This window comes from Mandrillus leucophaeus, unplaced genomic scaffold, assembly GCF_000951045.1.
Source record: "Mandrillus leucophaeus isolate KB7577 unplaced genomic scaffold, Mleu.le_1.0 Scaffold64, whole genome shotgun sequence".
Lineage (NCBI taxonomy): Eukaryota > Metazoa > Chordata > Mammalia > Primates > Cercopithecidae > Mandrillus > Mandrillus leucophaeus.
Window position 1 is genome coordinate 5,087,573 of NW_012106919.1, and position 21,294 is coordinate 5,108,866.

Sequence of the window (21,294 nt, forward strand, 5' to 3'; positions counted from 1 at the left end):
AAGAGAGAAAGAAAGAAAGAAAGAAAGAAAGAAAGAAAGAAAGAAAGAAAGAAAGAAAGAAAGAAAGAAAGAAAGAAAGAAAGAAAGAAAGAAAGAACCAAATGTTACATTTGATAAACCAAATTTAAAATCAAAAGCTCAAAGAGGCAGTTAGTGGTCCTACTTGAGACAATGGTCTCAAAAAGATTTTTACAGGAACCTGAAGCAGTGGAAGCTTAGACGGAACAGAGCTTGGAGACATTCCTTACAGGGCCTGTCACTAATTCTGTTCCACATGCGCAGACAGCAGCCTGTCCTTGCATTTCCAGCTAACCTTGTTAGCGCTAATATTCCCAGTGCCCTTTGAGGATATCCATCCAGCATGCACTCATGTAGAAATGCCGCTTTGCAAACCTTTCATCACATGTTATAAAGAAGATGTCAGCCTGACACAGACACATCTAGGAGTGGTGAGGAAGAGAGTCATTCATTTTCAAACCTGTCAGACGAGCGGCTCTGGCGGGCGCTTTGAGCGCAGGAGCTGGAGGAAGACTGGCAGCACCACCAGGCAATGGGCAAGAGCGCAGGGCTAGGAAATGCCCTTCCCAGCCAGGCCTGCCTGAGGGCACGGGATGAGTACAGCAGGAGAGATCCAGCGATTAGGTTCTAGGGCCAGGAGAGCAGACCCTGCCTCCTGGCAGGTGGGGGTGAGAGTACAGGGTTGCTGCCTGCCCTCAGCTTTCTACAAGGGGTGAACTCAAGTTCTTGGCCGTGAGGGTCATGTCAGAACTGTTGGGAGAAGAAAGTGGTTGGGGCAGCTGGATCGTTGGGACGTGTGGTCGTTGTTGCTGTATAATCTTAGATCCCAAACCTGGACAGTGGGAGGAAGCCGGACTTTTATTCCCTGACTAGGCTCTCAAGCTTCCAGGTGGTTTTGTGCTCTTCTCACCTCCCCCTGCTCTGCCTGCTCGTGCCCCCTTCCCCAGTACATGAGGCAGCACTGCACATGCTCAGAGCCTGCACTGGCTGGGGCATTGTTTGGAGTTGGTGTGATAGGGTGGACTGTGCACAGGAGGGGACCTTGGGAAATCTAAGCTTGATTTTCCACTATTCCTATAACCCTGTGATCTCAAACATGCCATTGCATTGCCCTGAGTCTCCGCTTTCTTGTCTTTCAAACGTTGGAGGTGGAGAAGATGGTGAAGGGCAGTAGAGAGGCAGGAAGGAGGACCAAATGATCACTTAGCACAGGCCTTGCTACAGACTTATATGCCACTCAGAGTTGCTACCCTGACGACTTCATATAACTCTATGGCAGGGCCTTGTGGTTAAGGGTGTGGGCTGGGAAGCCAGACGTCCTCAGCGTCATTCCAACTTTATGCTTCCCAGTGAGGTAAGCTCTCTCAGCCTCAGCTTCCTCAGTTGTAATAAAAATAATGCCTTCCTCATGGGGTTCTTGTGTACATATAAGTACACAGTAAGTGACAATCACGATCATCTCCCTCATAGTCATGACGTATTTAGAGGTCAAGACAGCCTGCTTGAATTTGAATCTTGGCTTAGGTACAGTGAGTGATTTGGGCAACTTATTTACCCTCTAAAACACAGGTTCCTCATCTGACACTAGAATAATCATCATCAGGCACATATTACAGAGTGGCTTTAGGTGCTAAATAAGGTCATCTACATAAAGCTCCTAGCACAGTTCCTCAATCATGTTAGCTCTTTAAGAAGAACTGTATTATTTTCCTGAATGTATGACCTTCTTCCTTGGGTTGGTGGGGTAGGTGTTTGGCTGGGGCGAAAGGCCATGTCTAACTTGTTAGCAAGAGCAAAGGAATGCAGAGGGACTGTTTTGCAGGAATGAAATTCCTAGTCCTGCAGTCAGGCCCATTGGCCCAGGTTACACATCAGTGCTCTGCAGGTAAATCACTGATTAACCACAAATTCAGAGTCAGGGACTTTCACAGACAGTTCTTTCCCTTTCCCAACCCCAAGTGGCAAGGCCCTCGCTCACAGAAGATGCTTCCAGAGCTCCTACCCCTCCCCCTCCCCTCACCTCAGTGCGTGCTTACAGCTTCCCAGTACAAGCCCCAGCTTGGGCTCTTTTGGGGAAAGGCACAGCTTCAGGCCCAGGGATATTTGTGCAGGGAGGAGGTGGAAGTAGTTTCTGGAGCTTGATTCATTACAGCAGCAATCTCGGTCAAACAGGTTCCTGCAACTTCAGGGAGGCCTCTTTGTTCTATTGTTCCAAAGAGCCAGACAGGCTTCCCCACAATCCTGGAAGGGGGCAGGTGAGGTGGGGAAGGAGCCCTCTGGAGTCTGGCCAGCAGGCTGCTGCCTATGGCAACTGCATCTCTGTTCACATAACACCAGGGATCCAATTCTGTTTGATTATAGTTTGTAAACCTTAGGCAATTGGCTTCCTTTGCTATTTGCTCCTCTGGGGCAGAGTGGTGGCCAGAATCTGTGGAAAACCCACTGAAACCACACTGGCTTTTTTTTGAGGGGGTGGAGACAAGGGCTAGATCATGCTGAAAAATGAAAAAAGCCAAGAGAGTGCTCAGGTAATTCAGAACATAAATTTGGTTTTGATACAATGGAATATGATTCGGCCCTTAAAAGGAATATGTGCAATATCATTGGGACACCTTGAAAACATCATGCTAAGTGAAAGATGTCACACACAAAAGGCTACATAGTAAATGATTTCGTTTATATGAAATGTCCAGAATAGGCAAATTGTAGAGATCATAAGTAATTCCTGCCTGCAGAGGTGGGTGAGAGGGAAATGGGAGTGACTGCTAATGGCTGTTTTTCAAAATATTCTAGAATTAGATACTGATTATGTTTGCACAACTTTGTGAATGTACTAAAAACCACTGAAATCTTCACTTTAAAAAGGTTACTATTACGGTATATGGATTATATCCTGATTTCACAAATTATATGATAAAAAATGTGGGTTTCACTCTATAAGAAGCTATGGAGGCTATTAGTGTATTGCCAAAAAAGGGAAGGAAAAGCTGGTCTGCCAGTGAAGAGTTTGGGGCTCGGTCTTGTTTGGTCATCTAACTCTCTAATCATCTGCCAGACAAATATTTATTGAGCACCTACCATGTGTCAAGACATTGTGCAAGAATCAGCTATATATTGATGAACAAGGCGATCTGTTCACCCTTGATGATCTACCACTAACTGTGTTCTCTTGGGCAGTTTTCTTTTTTTTTAACTTCTCCAAATGGCTGTTTCCTGATCTGTCCAGTGGAACCATCTCTAAATCTCTCCCTATGAGTATATGAGAGACTGAGGTCCCCAGCAAGTACCACGATGTCTACATTCCCTTGTCTTTGGTTACATTCTGGGTTGTCTCAGGGTTTCCAAAATACACTTCAGAATCTGTGCTTCCACTTTCTTTTGGGGACTCTCTATCTCACAGAGTACTGCCATAGGAAATTGCTACCTGCAAAATTAATTTGCCTGCACTTCACTCTCCACTGGTGTTGAAAAGAGTGAAACCAGTGAAAAGTTGTACAAGTTCCAAAAACAAAGTTACAAATTCATTTACAGGGTCATCTTGCACTTTTAAAATAAGCTGCTCATTTTCCCCAGTTCTCATTATTTAGGGGAATGTTTCCTACTTCATTTCCTAAGCACAGACAATACTTTATGGATCAAAGTATACATTTATCCTATTTTCAGGTAGAACTGTGGTTGATATAGGCTCGATGGCAAAATTGGTAAATACTCTTTTAATATGAACAGAAGTTCACACATGCACACACACACACAAGCACACACACACCCTGTAAAGCTGATATGTTTTAATATCCTCTGCAGTGCCCAGTGTACCTTTCTATGTTTGGGCAGCAAAGCAGAATGTTTGAGGTTCTTGAAAGCATCTCCAAAAGCATTTTATAAAATCAATTGGAGAAAAAAATAAAATCCCACTAGGCTTCCCACACCATCAGCAGCCATTGTGAAGCTGACTTGCCCTCTGGCCACTTCTGGTCACTGTGTACTACCCCAGGATAATGTAGCCCTTGTCACAAGACTTGTTGTCCCTTCTCTGTTCCATAGATGAAATTTAAGACATGGTGAGATTAAAAGTGATATGGTTTGGATCTGTGTTCCCCACCCAAATCTCCTGTTCAAATGTAATCCCCAATACTGGAGGTGGGGCCTAGTGGAAGATGATTGGATCATGGAGGTGGTTTCTTATGGTTTAACACTATGCCCCGCTTGGTGTGAGTTCTCACAAGATATGGTTATATAAAAGTGTGTGGCGCCTCCCCACCACCTTGGTCCTGCTCCTGCCATGTGAGATGTCTGCTCCTGCTTTGCCTTCTGCCATGAGTAAAAACTCCCTGAAGCCTCCCCAGAAGCAGATACTGCCCTGTTTCCTGTACAACCTGAAGAACTGTGAGCCAATGAAGCCTCTTTTCTTTATAAATTACCATGTCTCTGGTATTTCTTTATAGCAATGTGAGAACTGACTAATATAATAAGATTTCCATTTGAGTTTCTCTTTTAGGTTCTGCATACCAGTAAAACTATTGACATCAGCTGGTCTAAAAGGCTGAGCAAGGAGCTGACTTATGGAAGAATGCACTTTCCACATCCTCATGATTTTATCCTCTTACCCAGATCAATTGATGACCCCAATTTTCCAGGCCCTCACCTTCCATGACCCTCTTAAAAACCCTTGCCCAGAACCCCTTGAAGAATTGGATTTGTGGCTTGAGAATCCCTCCCCTTACCCATTTGGCAACCTTGTGATTATTAAACTCTTTCTCTGCTGCAAATCCCACTGACTCAGTGTATTGATCCATTGCTGTGCAGCGGTGTAGGAACCTGGTAGTCTATAACATTCTGATTTGTTCACATCTTTTCTTCTCTTAGCCATGTGCACAATTGAAAACAAACTCATACTTAATGGGTGCCACCAGGGGGTGCCCAATATCTTGCAGTTGCATTGTGGATGGGACGTGAGAGAAGAGAAAGGTGAGGGCTGACAAAGGTGAGAAATCGGTTCTTGCTAAAGTTGTAAAAGAGCAGATTGAAAATTTCCTACCTGGGTCACTCTTCTCTGCAAAGGCCACAATGTGGATCCCATTCAAATCATCTTCCTGTATGAGAAAAGAATCAAAAGTTACACTTCCAGCTGGAGGGATACAAAGGACTGAGCCTGGGACAGAGACTCAGAAGCTGGAATGGAAACAGGAGAGGTAGGGAGAAGTGTGGAAGCGGGGATGAACACAGAGGCACAGAGGAGTAGAGTGGGGCTCACATTAAGGAAGGAATGCTGAGGAGCAACTGGCAGGAATGCATAGGGTTTGGACCAGGGACTCAGATAAATGAGTTTGCAAGACAAGAAAATACCAACCACACGTAAGACATTAGCACTAAATAAGCCTCACTCCTGTGGTCTGGTGGTTCCGGGAGAGCAACAGCAAAAGGCAAAATGAAAAAGAACGTGAGTCTGGTTTATGAGGAGATCTGAGGGCAACAATGGCTCTAGAGGCGGCTCAGTAGAAGCAGCTGTCAGTCTCTGTTTCAAGAGTTTATCACTGGCAGATAGAGTCAGTGATGCACCAGATTATGCAGGCTTCTGAATGCTGTGGACAGATCCTGAAACTACCCCCAAATGGATGGCAGACAGGAATCATTGAGGTCAATTAGGATGTGGGCTGGTGTTGTTCACACAAAAATCACAGACAACGGTTGAGCTTCCCTGTTAGGTCCCTGCCTACGGAATCCATGTAGTGTGTAGGGGACACTTTGCTGTCTGTGACCTCTAGGTGACTTCCTTGAAGTCCTTGCCCAGTCAGTATAGGCCTCCAATGCATTTCTGAGGCTGCAGGAATTGTCTGGAATTTGAGTGTAGGGAAAGTTGAGGGTGTGTGACTGAGAAAAGTGGGTATAGCTGTGGGGGCAGGGGCAGGGGCAGGAAGAAGAACCTAAAGAGAGTATTTTAAGTCTATGGGGCAAACGAGGGGCATTTCATGTCTCTACACCCTGGACAGCAAGGACCCTATGCCTTGTGTCTCCTTTGCAATGATTATTTCTGGAGAAAGAGGAGCTGGAGCTTGGAAGCGGCTCTGCTGTCACAAATGTGATTCTCAGGAGACTTGGAGAGGAATATGTGTGAGAAAGAGGCACCTGGGGACAAAGCTGAGTGCATACTGATGATGAGACATGGGGAGAGGTATGCTTTGGGCACTCGGAATGTCATATCAGAATCATCCTATGGAGAAACCTCCAGGCGTCTCAACCTTCCCGTGATCTCTGTTTCCATTTCAATTGATTTTAATGCTGGTGCAATCCTATCTAAATGCTAATTTTTTTCCTTTGAGTTTGGAATGGACAAAACTTCCACAAATTCTAAGAAAGATTAAATGGAAAATATTATTATTAAAAACAAGAGAGTGGGCATTGCCTTGGTCAGATTCTCCGGGGAATTTAATTTTACAGATATACGCATGTGTGTGCCTGTGTGTGCCGGCTTATTACACAAATCCGACAGCAACCAGAAGGGGAGTCCGAGGTTTCACTGTTTTACATTTGCTATTATCGCCGGACAGCATATCCCGATCCATTCTCATTAGGCTAGCCTGTGTCTCTGTCTCCTGCCATCAGATGGGAGTGAGCGCTGTTAACTCTGTGAAGCGGGCTTCATTTCTGTGTGCCCTGCTAGAACGCATTTGGAAATTGGCTTTAGAATTAAGAATCCATATTTGTTTTCTAGGAGGCTGCTCATAATATGGCTGTCACTCCCCAGACCCAAGATGGCCCCTGGAGGGAGCACTGTCACTAAGGGAAAGAGCCTGTCTCTGTGTGCGTCACAAAGATTCAGCACGCAGACCTGTATTCCACATCTACAAGGAAACAGGCCAGCCCTAGGTGCCAGGAATTTTCAAGTAATAAACTCACAGAGTAGGAACCCAAGGGCAAGCCGGCAAGTCGGGGTCACTCAGTGAGAGCCCAGCTTGCACAGGGGAGGAAGAGCTATGCTGATCTCAAGGCTGGGAATCCCCAGGGCCTCTCTGAATCCCACAGCCTTTGCTACTCAGATCTCTCTTTTGGTCTTTAGGTTACATTGTCTTGGAAATTCCGTTTTTAATTGCATGAATCTTCCCTCCTCAACTAGATGGCAAGCTCACTGAAAGAAGGGATTATGCCTTAAAATAACAATTATTCAAGTGGCAACAATATCTGCTATTTGCTATTTTTTCCGTACTTACTTTGTAAGAACATTATCTCAAAATCTCCTAAGAAAGACTTACTCTTATTGAATGCTTGAAGAATCGCAGTGACTTACCTAAGGCCACAGAACTACTAGTGACAGAAGGGGGATTCAAGCCAGTTCTGTCTGGCCCCAAAGCCCACTGTCTTGGTCCATTCAAGCTGCTATAACAGCATATCAAAAACTGGGTAGCTTATAAACCACAGAAATGTGTTTCTCACTGTTATGGAGGCTGGGAAGTCAAGGCACTGGCAGATTCGGTGTCCGGCGAGGCCTGCTTTCTGGCTCAGAAACACTGCCTATCTTCATGCTGTATCCTCACAGTGGAAGGGACCAGCTAGCTCTCTGGGGCCTCTTTAATCAGGGCACTAATCCCAACATGAGGGTTGAGCCCTCAAGACCTAATCACTTCCCAAAGGCCCCATCTCCTCACACCCTTACCTTGGGGGCTATGCTTCCAATGTATGAATTTGTGGGGGGACACAAACATTCAGACCACAGAATCTGTACTCTTTCTTTCTCACCACCACCAGCAGAACAGGCTCCATGAATTTATTGCCCCCTGCAGGGTTTGCAGAAGATGTTGCAAACTTGGATCAATGGCTCTTAAGTTGAAAGAGGCTGGAAAGAGGCCTGCATGTAAAATAACTGAGTGCAAGATTTCCCAAAGAACTGGAGATTTTGGAGTAACTTCAGTGAATCCCTTCCTTTGGATCCCCCAGCACTTTGTATGTCCCTCTGTGGCAGCAGTGAGCATACTGGGTTGGCGTTATATGTCCTGAGACTGTTTCATCTACTCAACCTGAGCTCCTAAGGACAGGACAGCAATGTTCATTTTTATAACCTCATTGCTTAGCACAGGGGTTCTTTTTAATGCCTACACTCAAAAAAGGAGTATGGCAATAAAAACCTTACTCACTGAGGCCAGGCGCGGTGGCTCACGCCTGTAATCCCAGCACTTTGGGAGGCCGAGACAGGCAGATCACGAGGTCAGGAGATCGAGACCATCCTGGCTAACACGGTGAAACCCCGTCTCTACTAAAAATACAAAAAACTAGCCGGGCGAGGTGGCGGGCGCCTGTAGTCCCAGCTACTCCGGAGGCTGAGGCAGGAGAATGGCGCAAACCCGGGAGGCGGAGCTTGCAGTGAGCTGAGATCACGCCACTGCACTCCAGCCTGGGCGACAGAGCAAGACTCCATCTCAAAAAACAAACAAACAAACAAACAAAGAAACAAACAAAAAACCTTACTCACTGAAGAAAATTAAATTAGAAAATATTAGGTATACCAAGAAGAAACTATGTGTATCAATTACCTACCAACCGCATACATCACCACTTAATATTTTACTCAGTTTCCTTCCAGTCTCTGTTGAATATTTGTTCTCATGTTGAATGAAGAGATGCAAAGAAAAAATGTGGTTAAAATAAGCAGGCTCCCTATTTAAGGTGCAATGGAGTGACCTAGATGCCTGTCTGGGGGTCTCTGACCCCATCTTGAAAGTATTTTGCTGTTGCAATAGAGGGAAGCTTCTTTTAGAAGAAACTGCTGACTCTCCTTCCCTGTGGGCAGTTCCCCAGGACTCTAGCGGGCCACTTGGCTAGATGGAGGGTGAGGTCTCCAAGGGGAATGACAGATCAGCACCGGGTCTCTTTTTGACAGCTTGACATTCTTTGAGTATTTAAAATAAATAAATAGCTTTCCAAGGTACACACAGCAAATATTACCAGGCACCAGTTTCTTTAGTAATCATATGTGATGTGTTTTCTATGGCCTGCATCTTAAAAACCTGCACAATTAGAGAGAGAGAAAGATCAATAGTTGCTTTAGTCCTAGCTGGCTTTCCCATCTTATTTAAATACTTCTCAGTGTCTGGGGAAGTGGATGTTGAAGATAAAGACTTTTCTTTTTCTTTCGAAATGGGGTTTCACTCTGTTTCCCAGGTCGGAGTGCAATGGCACATCTCGGCTCACGGCAGCCTCTGCCTCCCAGGCTCAAGGGATCCTCCTGCCTCAGCCTCTCAAGTAGCTGGGATTATTGGCACGCACCACCACACCCAGCTAATTTTTGTATTTTTTGCAGAGACGGAGTTTCAGTAGGTTGCCCAGGCTGGTCTTGAATTCCTTGACTCAAGCGATCTGCCCACCTCAGCCTCCCAAAGTGCTGGGACTACAGACATGAGCCACGTTGCCTGGCCAAAGACAAAGACTTTGAAGTTCACTAGCTGGTCACTTTCCACAGCCACATCTGTGGTTTAAGTTGCTGTGGCCATGTGGCCCACAGAGATGCCACTCTTCAGAGCAGTGACCTGCCAGGGGGCACAGGTAGAGGAGGAGGTATGGAAAGTGGCTCCTCAGAGGTCCTTTGGATGCACTGATTTCTGTTTCTCCCTTTCAAGGAAACAAAGGTGACACTGGAGGGGCCTGTCCTGCCTTCCCTCTCTAGTTGGAGACTTGAATGAGGGGCTGACTAGGTCTGGTTAGGGCTCCTGGGTAAGTCATGAGGCTTTTCCAGAATGGGGAGGGAAGGAATAAACCATTTCAGTTGCCCTTTTCTCTACCTGGTTAAATTCATTGCACTGCCCTTCCCCAAGTAGAGAACAATTCAATATGCACTAATGTGGAAAATATGAGCCATCACCATTATTTTATATTATTGCAAAAGGCTGTATTTTATCTTATTCATTAAATGAAAAGAAAGGAGAGAATGAGTTCCAATGAAACCAGACACTGAACTTCCTGTCTGAACATCTGCCTCTAATGTGTCAACAGGGAGTATTTCTGCAGCAGTGTGGGATATGTGAGGACAGAGGCTCCCCATCTACAAAACACCATGGTCCTGGGTGTGATACTGCTGTGACAGGAAGGAAAGACCTGGGAGAAGGGGTCCACAATGTTATATTCCCTCCCTTCCTAGAACCTAGGTAATGGAGATGTGCCTCTTAGGAATAAAGACAATAAAAAGAGAAAAACTGAAGATAAAGCCATAGCAGAAGAGAACATCAATAATGACTCTCAATTTAAAGTGGTATTTTGTGTCATGAAAGACAAAGACCAAGACCCTGTTCCAAATTAAAGGTGACTAAAGAAGCATAAGCAGGCCAGGCGCGGTGGCTCATGCCTGTAATCCCAGCACTTTGGGAGGCCGAGGAGGGAGGATCACCTGAAGTCAGCAGTTCAAGACCAACCTGACCAACATGGTGAAACCCTGTCTCTACTAAAAACACAAAAATTAACCAGGCATGGTGGTGTGCACCTGTAATCCCAGCTACTTGGGAGGCTGAGGGAGGAGAATCACATGAACCTGGGAGGCAGAGGCTGCAGTGAGCCAAGATGGAAACACTGTACTCCAGCCTGGGTGACAGAGGGAGAATCTGTCTCAAAAAAAAATAAAAATAAAAATAAAAGAAAAAGAAAAAGAAACATAGGCAAATGCAAGTGTGGGATCCTGGATTGGATCCTGGGCCAGGAAACAGAGACGTTTTTCTTTTGCAGTAAAGGACATTAGTGGGACAACTGGCCAATCTGAATAATGGTAGTAGACTTATTATATCAGTGTTAATTTCCTGATTTTGATAACTCTCGCGCTCTCTCTCTCTCTGTCTATCTGTCTATCTATCTATCATCTATCTCTCTATGTATCTACGTAGATAGAAGGCATTGTAAAATGTTAACATTTGGGAGATCTAGGTGAAGAGATAATGAAGTTCTTTGCACTACTTTTGTACATCTGAAATTATTTTAGGGTAAAAAGTAAAAATGATTTTTTTTAAAATATATTATTTTAAAGCACTATTATACCTTTTTGCTATTACCATTTTAAAATATATTAATAAGACTCTTTTTTTGAGACAGGGTCTCACTCTGTTGCCCAGGCTGAAGTGCAGTGGTACAATCACAGCTAACTGCAACCTCTGCCTCCCAGGTGAAAGTGATTCTCTTACGTCAGCCTCTCAAGTAGCTGGGACTACAGGCGCCTGCCACCACACTCAGTTATTTTTTGTATTTTTTGGTAGGAATGGGGTTTCACCACGTTGGCCAGGCTGGTCTCGAACTCCTGACGTCAAGTGATCTGCCCACCTTGGCCTCCCAAAGTGCTGAGATTACAGGCGTGAGTCACTATGCCTAGCGATAAGACTGTTTTAATATCTTTGAAAGGTTTAAATGTTAGGAAAGTTTGTTTCTATTGTGCTGAGTTGTTATTAAATAGTCCACTCCTCTGGATTGTATTATTTACCCTTTGGTATCTTGTGAAATGTTTGCTTTACCTTCGAACATCCAAGTAAGTTACAGACCAGTAAAACAATGTCAAGTTACTCCCTGGTTCTGTTCATCCATCACTTCAAAGAATTAAATAGATAAATACTTCCATGTTAATTCCTTCCTCCTCCTCCCCATCCCTCACCCCAAATGGCCCCTTGTGGGGACGTAGTCACTCTAGTGAGGCATTCTGCAAAGAACACCAGGTTTGGCTCCAGATGGCCTGTATTTAAGTTCCAAGAACTAATAGTTATTAGTTATGTGTCCTTTAGTGATTAATCTGTATGAGCACCAGTCTCTGACTATGTAAGATGGGGCTGAAATAGTAGTTGGTTTTTGTTTGTTTTGGGGGACAGAGTCTTGCTGTGTTGCCCAGGCTGGAGTGCAGTGGCATTATCATGGCCCACAGAAGCCTCAAGCTCCTGTGCTCAAACAATCCTCCCACCTCAACTTTCCAAGTAGCTGGGACTACAGGTGTGCCCCCTATGCCCAACTAATAATACTTCTTCTACATCACTTTCTAGAGCTATTGGAAGATCCAAATAAAAGGATGCATGAAACGCTTTGAAAAATGCTCCACAGCCTTTGTTATTTATGAAATTCTGTACAAAGCTGAGGTGTGGGTTGGGGGTTTATCTCCAAGGCCCTCCATCTAACACTATTTGAGCTGCCTGACATATTATCCATGACAAAGACCTAGAGGACAAGTTGGCTCAGCTGCTTGCCAGTGCCTTCAGTTGATATTTTTAAAAAAACAGCTACCATATTCTGAACTCTTCATATCATTCATCCTTATAAAAAGTCCCAACTCTAGATAAGGAAATTTAGACAGCTCAGAAAGGCCACATGACTTGACGTAGGACACAAAGCTACTAGGTGGCAGATTCTGGACCTGAACCCAGGTCTCTATGACTTTGTAGCCTGAGTCCCTTCCACTGTGTTACTGTGCGGCTCTGGTGGTCAATGAACAGAAGCTCTAGTCACTGTGGGAAATGAACTAAGAGCAATTTTGCCTAGTGAGTAGTACCAAAGAGGCTTAGATTGATCCATCAAGAACTGTGTTTTAATTGAGCATGATGTTGTCCATGTTTTTGTCTTGTTTTGTTTTGTTTTGTTTAAAACGGTGTCTCGCTCTGTTGCCCAGGCTGGAGTGCAGCGCCACGATCACAATTCACTGCAGCCTTGACCTCCCAGGCTTAAGCAATTCTCCTGCCTCAGCCTCCCAAGTAGCTGTAACTCCAGGCACATGCCACCATGCTCGGTTACTTTTTGTATATTTTGTAGAGATAGATAGGGTTTTGCTATGTTGCCCAGGCTGCTCTTGGACACCTGAACTCAAGTGATCCCCTACCCCAACCTCCCAAAGTGCTGGGATTACAGTTATGAGCCCTCATACCCAAACTGTCCATGTTTCAAATACTCACCTAGACATCCACCTCAGCCAAATAAAGCTTGGTTTGAGTTTAGGGACTTAATCTAAGAAGCACTGCTCTTGGGGACTATACTCATCTCTACAAGGCAAAGAGAATTTGCCTCTTTCTTACCCATGTTTCAAACATTTCTTCTGGGCGCAGGCGACGTAGAGTGGGTCTGGAAAAAAAAAAAGGAGCTTCCTTGAGTAGGGGCCACTGTGGCAGATACAGCAGCCACAGCATCGTGCAATGTAAAATGAGATGCTGGTTCCTTTAAGGCATGGAGAACCCTAAAGACCCACTTATCTCCTAAGGAAACAGACCAGCTCTACTCTGCTGTGTCAGACAGCGAGCTGGGCCTAAGCCACTCAGCCTTTTCATAGACCCACTGATCCAAGGATTATAAAGTCTGTTACAAACAATGGGTCAGAGGGCACAGGGTCAGCTCACTCCCAGGGCAAGATGCCATTTCCCTCCTCACAGGTAGCCACCACTCCAGAGAGCCCACAGCAGGCCTGGAATGAGAAACCTGAGGGGAAAACAGGAAATCTCAGATTTTGTAGGTTAAAACTGCCTTTGTTTTATCATCTGGGGTATCCATTGAAAGTCCTTTAGGGATATTTAGGGGAGCAGACAAAATATAGAGCAGATCTATATTTTGCTCATAGTTTCATTTCTTTTTGAATATTGGCAAATAGTGCTGGACATACTCATATCTGTTCCTCCAAGTACTGCCTTCCTGAAGGAACTAGGACTGTCCAGGTGAGGGGGATCACAGTACTCCAGGTAAAATGAACACACACGTGCACATGTCAGGTAGGATAGATGGACAAGCCAGTGAGCGCACTACCATGTTCCTTTTTCCCATATCATCCCTACCTTAAGAGCAGGGGTCAGAAGACTACAGCTGGTGGTACAAATCCAGCCAGGGCCTCCTATTTTCCTAAATAAACTTTGACTGGGACACAGCCACACCCATTTGTTTATACATGATCCATGGCTGCTTTCATGCCACAGCCGCAGAGTTAAGTAGTTGCAACAGACGCCATCTGGCCCACAGAACCTGGAAGATTTACCATTTTGTTCTTTACAGAAAAGATTTGCTGATTCATGCTAGAGCTACACTAAGTGGTATCAAGCATTCCTCTCCCAGAAATCCTATGCACAGAGTGTTCATCCTTGGCTAAGTTACTTAACTATTGAGTCCAATTCCTTGATCTGTAAAATTGGAATAATAATTACCCTGTAAGGTTGGAGACTAGATAAAATAGTTTCCCTAAAACACTGGGCATGGTTATTGGTATACAGGAACTTTCAGTAAATTGCTATCATTTCTAGTACAGAATTTTATTTATATCTTGCCCTGGCTTTGAGGGGATTTGCTGACTGAGGGATTTATCAAACCCTGCTTGCAGGTGCAGACTTACATTCAGAAGTAATCATATCCCTGCTAGTCATCACTGATCAACAAAGCCATACTACTGAGTTCTATACTGCTGGGGTACTAACTAGGTTGTTGCTCTTGGCGGGTCTGAAATGGTAGCACAGAGAGGCTCCTCTGCATTCCCCAGATCCCAGGCCCCCAGCCCCCGCATGCTATCTCAGGCACCTTTGGTGTTCCTTCACAAACTCCACAATCTCCTCTTCTGTGTAAGGTTTGTTGGGGATGGCAATGGGCTCATCCATAAATGGCTCATAGAAGTCAACCTCATTCATCTTCAAAGATAATTTCTTTGCAACCTGTAACCATTAGAAATAAGACAAAGTTTATTTGGATGCTAGTCTAGAATAGCAATGTGTTGTCCATCGAAGACAAGTGTGCATGTTTTCTGGCAAAGACATAAAAACAAATGTACAGTTTTAACTTCAATGTTGAAGTGATAGGAACTCATCACCCAAGGCCTGGCTAGCCCAATCGTCTTTTGTGATCAAAGAAGGAAAGATAGGAAGGAAAAAGACTTATCTAGCAAATGAGGGTCAGGCTGGGGCAGGGAGCAGTTGAGATGAGAAGTGGGAAGTTTAATTCTGCAATCACCGTCACTCTACTGCATTTGTCAGGGCTGGATGGGAAGCAAATGCCAATGGAACATATTTACTATCCTGGGTTGTGTGGTTTTAATGGAACCAATGTTGATAAAACAGGCAATTGATGGAGATCCTTAAGGCATATAGGTACTCAGAATCAGAACCCAACTCATTAGCCTGTCTTTGATTTGCTCATAACCCTGATTGTTATTTAGGTTGAAGTGCTGGCCCTACAGTTAAATCTCTCAGTACCCAGCTTGCTTTGTGGTTTGTCAGACTTTGGGAGCTGCCCGGTTTGTCAGCAGTCATGAGGTGACTGACCATCTTGCTTTGCTCTGGGTGGAAGGGCTTCCTGGGATGCAGGACTTTCAGTACTAAAACTTGGACAGACCCCAGTAAGCCAGGATGGTTTGCTCATCTTACAACAGATAAGGAGCTCGGAGAGCCAGCCCATAGCCTGGAAGACATTTTCTCTCTGGATTAAAGCAGCCACATGTTCAGTGTGTTGTCAAGGCAGAATGGTTGCTGTTTGCCTGCACAGCTGCCGAACTCGGGACCTCTGTTTGTGAAATGATTTGAGAGGCTTGGAATGTGCAACGCTCTATAGAAAACCAAATGCCATTCTTTTCTAGTTCAGAGCTGTGGTTCAAGAAAGCACAGGGATGAACAGTGGTTCTCTTGAAGCTGAAGAGGAACTGCCTGAGAGCTGATGCTCTGTGGGGGTAACCCATGGTGCCGTGACCCAGGCCGGCTGCAACTAACTGGGGAAGAGGAGGAGCTGGGTATTGCATAAGCTCTTACACAAGGAGGTCCATTCTGAGGAAACACTGATATCCATATGGTTTTTGTCATCAATTGCTATTAATTCCAGGTCACTATATTCCGAAAGGCATTTTATATAGTACTTAAGGGAAAGAAATTCCAGCATCCTACTCAGAGATAAAGGAAACAGGCCATGTTTTCTTTTTTGTTGTCAGGTTAATTTTAAGAGAGGGAGACGTGGAGTTTTTCCTAAGTGCTTTTCCATCTTCTCAGGGGTGGGGGGGTGATATAGATGAGGGGCTGATGAAGCAGGGAACCAAAGTAGGCTAGAAAATGACATTGAATTCTGGTTTTCTGAGTTCGCTTACTATATATCCTAGGAATCAGAAGACTGTTTCCACGAAAGGAGAAGTGATCAGAATGAAAACAGTAATAATAACAAACATACGGAGTGCTTATCATGTGCCAGGCACTGCTGCCAGGTGTTTTAGGTTGATTCTTTGTTTAATTCTCACTTGGATTGTATGTAGTAAGAATGATTATTATATTTATTTTACAAATGATGAACCTGAGGCACAATTTGGGTAAGAAATTTGTCAGGATCATATATCTGGAGGGAGCAGAGCCAGAAGTCAAACCCACCGGGTGGTGGTGGTAATCTCCAGTCCTTGAATGCCAGTGTCTGGGGCCACAGTGCTGTCTATGAATGTAAAAATTGGATTGTCGCATCCTTAATTTAAGTCTTGGAAATGCTGAGTAAAATTTCCCAGGGATCTCTTCCCTGTCTCCCTACCACCATCATGGAGTGCCCTCATCTTGTATCTCAGAGAATTCCTCTCTTACATTTTTTTTTCTTTTTTCTTTCTTTTTTTTTTTTTTTTTTTTTTTTGAGATGGAGTTTTGCTCTTGCTGCCCAGGCTGGAGAGCAATGGCACAGTATCGGGGTTCAAGCGATTCTCCTGCTTCAGCCTCCTGAGTAGCTGGGATTACAGGCACAGGCCACCACACCCGGCTAATTTTTGTGTTTTTAGTAAAGATGGGGTTTTGCCATGTTGGCCAGGCTGATCTCGAACTACTGACCTCAGGTGATCCACCTCCCCTCTCAGCCTCCCAAAGTGCTGGGATTACAGGCATGAGTCACCGCACCTGACCCCCTCTTTCATTCTTATTATTCCTGTCTTGGATGGTAAGGACTGAAAGGGATTTGATTGGTTGAAGCTTTTATTCATTCATTTATTCAGTAAGTATTTAGTGGGGCCTACTGAATCCAAGGCATTATTCCAGGAGGAGATCTGGTTCATGGGTATTACCATTATATAAGAATGAATTATATTATTAAGAACCAAATAGGTCCATAAAATGAATTCTTTCATGCTTTTATTTGTTAACTAGTTGGAATAGATTTAACAAAGATAAGAAAACTACAAAGTACAACGCTGATTTTCTGACATGTGCATGTGTATGAATTTTGATACAGGTCATTTTTCCTCCAGCTCGCAAGTCAGTTTGGTTGTTGCCAATGAAACCAACTCGAGTATTAGATTGGTGCAAAAGTAGTCACAGTTTTTGCCAAAAGTAATGGTTTTTGCCATTACTAAATTTAGGTCTTCCCAACATCTATCTTCTCCACTAACTTTGTTTAGTCACAGCTCCCTTTGGCTCCAGTGTGATTTTAAAACGAAAGTGATTTTTCATCTCATTGTTCACTCAGACAGAGAAAGGAACAGGTCAGTGGGAGGGGATGTGGGATTATAAGAACTGATATTTTTCAGGCTGTTAGGTACAGCAGAGTGGAATCATCCTTGGCCCTCTGACACTTCCTTGCTCTAACTGCTTCTTCAGAGAGGTCGCGCCTTCCTGTGGCTTGATTTAGGATTAGTATCAATAGATCAGTACTGGTCCCAAACCTGAACACCCTTTATAATTCCTTGGGAGGCTTTAAAAAACGCAGATTCCCAGACACTGCCACAATCCTAAAAAATTAAAATTTCCAGGGCCGGGACCCAGAGACTAATGGTTTTAAAAGCTTGTCAGAGGATACTAATATGGATAGTGGTTGGGAACTACTGACCACCAAATTTACATCAGCAGCCATGACATCTCACCCTCTTTACGGTCCTGCAACTCACATGATGTATTTATTGGTTTGTTTACTTCGTAATTTTCTGTCTTTCCATCTTCTCTTTCCCACACTAAACTTTAAATTCTGAAGGGCAGGAATCTGCTTTGCTCAATGTTGTGTCCCTGGCACTGAGAAGAGTGCCTGGCACGTAAAGGGCACTCAATAAATACTTGTTGAGTGAATGAATGACTGAATTAATTAAAGACATTTCCAGTTGAATGTTTCCCCAACTTTTAGAAAATAGAATTCATAACCCCATCTCATGTTCCTCAATAGATTCTTCTTCCTAGATTTCCTAATGTTTTCAGTAGCTTCATAATTTTTGCTGTCTTGATGCCAAGACTTGCTATCTTAAGTTATTTTGAGGCCTTTTCTCATCACCTCATCAATGGCCAGATCTTCTTGTTACACCCACTTTTGCTAGTGCCGGTTGTTTTTTGCATTTTTGTAACTGCATTAGTGCTTTCTTGTCCCTTGACTCTCCTGGTTTCAGACCTTAACAAAGCACCTCCCGGTCTCTCTGAGATTCCCTAGGGTGTGTTGTACAAACAGGTCCTTTCAGCCACTTCACATTTATTACTTTTTCCCTCTTCTGTCCTAGCACTCCCGACTGGACACCACTGAGGCTCTACTGGGTGCAGTCATGCCTTCTGAACTCCACCATCTCCCCTTGGACACCCTTTCCACCCCAACTGACGGGTGCAAGTTCTTAAGCACCAAATAGCGTCAGAGTCCTCTCAGTGCTCTCCGCTCTGTGTGCCTTTGTCTTTTGAAATGTTCTGAAATCCAACAAGGCTACGTGAATGCTGGAACTTATGACTCAGTGTCCTACAGAGTTTTAATAAAGCATCTCTCTGAATTTTTAATCATAGCCTGACCTCACCTTTTTCATGGGCCACAGGCAAGAAGCTATACAGTTGCACTAGGAGGCACTTCTATAAACAGATACTACGCTGAGCTCAACATTGAACCACCCCTCTAAAAACTAAGGCTTTGTTGCTTGGCCAAATTAATTGGCCTGCCTCTCTCTTCCTTTCAGCTGGATTCTTACCCAGGAGCCACTTTAGCCACACCTAGTCCATCAGAACCAAATGTTCCATCAGAACCATATGTCAGTAATGGATTCAGTTTCGGCTTCTCTGTTCCTCCCTTTCTCTACTAATATCCTATCCAAGCCTCCCACTTCCTGGGCCTAGATGACTGCCTTCTTATGAACAATGGTGCTCATAGCTGGCTAACTACTACTGAATGCTTCCCGTGTGCCAAACACCAGTCACGCAGTTTGCATATATTGCTTGTTTCTCTGGAGTAAAGTAGGACAGAGCACTGACTTTGAAGTCAGGCTGGTCTGAGATTATAGCAAGCTTCTCAACTCAGTAACTACATGACCACGAAAAAATCACCTAATCTTTCAGCACCTCAGTTTCATCCTCTGTAGAATGAGGATACTAATTCCTCCCTTATGTGAGTGTTGAGAGGATGAAGTAAGAAAATTCATGTTAACTTCTTAGCACACACTCTGGCACAAAGACATTTCTTAGCACAGACTCTGGCACATAAAATTTTTTTGAATTTATTATTTTTTATATTCTTATTTTTTGAGAGAGGATCTCACTCCATTGCCCAGGTTGGAGTGCAATGGTATGATCACAGCTCACTGCAGCTTCAACCTCTTGGGCTCAAGTGATCCTCCCAGCTCAGCCTCCCGAGTAGTTGGAACTACAAGTGTGTGCCACCACACCCAGCTAATTTTTGTATTTTTTGTAGAGATGGGGGTCTCACTATGTTGCCCAGGCTGGTCTCCAACTCCAAGGCTCATGCAATCCATGCCCCTCAGTCTCCCAAAGTGTTGGGATTACAGGTGTGAGCACCTGGCCCATAACAGTCACTTAATACACGATAGTTTTAAAATATTCTTGCTCAAGATCCTTCCCAACTGTAATACAACTAATTAGGATAAACATTCTTCAAGTTTAGATTATAATACTTGGGTTATAGATCACTCTTCTGGATCATAGGCTTGAAGACAGGGCCACTTCCACAGAAGTGGTTCATCATATACAAGAACTGAACGCAGTCTCATCCCACCATGCCCCTTCCCTGCTCCAGCTCACTGGCTTCCTCTTGTATTTTACAGACCGCTTGCTTGAACTCATCACAGAGGAGTTCCCATTCTACTCCCCATCCTGACCCAGTAGAAGGGGAAATATGTAACCCCAGGAAGGGAGAGGATACCCGCTAAGGAAAAAGGAAGCAGTGACTGAGTGGGCTGGCACACTCTGGGCCCACACATTTCCCATCTCAGTGTATGAGAAGATAAGTGTGGGCCATCAATTTTCCTTGGATGTTTTTAAAAATATTCTTACATCCTCTGAATTAGTCATCTTTGTACTCATCTTAAATCCAATAGTGATTTAGTGATATAATTCTTAACCCTTCTAGAGAAAGAGGCAAGGGAGAATAGTTAATGTTGCTACAAGAAAAGAAAGAGTGGTGGCAAGTTCAAACTTTAATTCTTCATGCCTACAAAACTGTTCACATTGGGGTTTCGTAGGTACTTACCCCTTTGTCAAAGGTGGCAAAGAATTTGATGTAAGGCTGGAAGTGTTCAGCTGCTTCTTCAAAAGCCTTGTAGTCTAAGGGGAAAAATAAAGATGAAGGGAGAGACATTTTCAAGATGCACACTGAAGAATCTTCTTTTTAAATGATGTGGAGAGTAGAAAGTCAATTAATCCTGATGGGATAACAATTTAGTAGATATTATTTAGATAGGTATTATTTAATATTATTTAAACCCATAGTTCCCCACAAGGAGTTGGAATTGACTGGCATTCAAACGCCCAAGAGAAGACTCCTTCACCACACTTTTATGAACTGCAGGTAGAAAGCAGGAAACAGAGGGAACCGGGAGGACAAGAGAGAGAAGAAGACACGTAAAACTCCAAACCGAAATAAAAAGGCCTTTCACTCTAACTCACTGCTACTTACAATCATGCCCTCTAGAGAGAGTGCAGTTTGCCAGAATAAATCAGCTCTAAGTAAGAAGGAAATTCATCTCACTGTGTAAAGTAACCTCAATCACAAATGACATCACAGAAGTATTTTAAACTTCTTAATGGAAGTACCCCTGTTGCTGAATTCTAGTTTTCTTCCCCTTTTTTCATTTTAAAGTTTTCTTCTTTATTCTGATGCTTCAAGAGGATTTCTTAAACTTAAACCCTTGATAGACTATGGTCCCAAGCTTGAGTCTACACTGGCCGAGACAGTATGAGATCAGGTGAGTGTGGGAGTGCTGTACCTTGGTCCATCTGGGGAGTCACTTGGGAAAGAGATTTGTACTCAAGCCTTAGTTGTGAGGGTGATGGTAATGGTGGTGGTGGTGGTGGTGGTGGTGGTGGTGGTGGTGGTGGTGGTGGTGTTGATGAATAAATGCTGTAAGCCTGAGAGTCAATCAGCCTGTGATTTATTCTTAATAAGATTAACTTCTTT

General features: G+C 44.1%; 1 protein-coding gene across 2 annotated transcripts in view; it reads right to left on the reverse strand.

The window, feature by feature from the left end:
• CASQ2 (calsequestrin 2 (cardiac muscle)) overlaps nt 1–21,294 on the reverse strand; it is a 70,787-nt gene that overhangs the window by 13,129 nt on the left and 36,364 nt on the right. For both annotated transcript variants that reach the window (XM_012000822.1, XM_012000821.1), the window contains 4 exons: nt 20,368–20,441; nt 14,506–14,636; nt 13,029–13,074; nt 5,054–5,108 (listed from right to left, as the gene is read on the reverse strand). In XM_012000822.1, the coding sequence (XP_011856212.1) occupies nt 5,054–5,108; nt 13,029–13,074; nt 14,506–14,636; nt 20,368–20,441 (306 nt within the window). The remainder of the gene's footprint in view (nt 1–5,053; nt 5,109–13,028; nt 13,075–14,505; nt 14,637–20,367; nt 20,442–21,294) is intronic.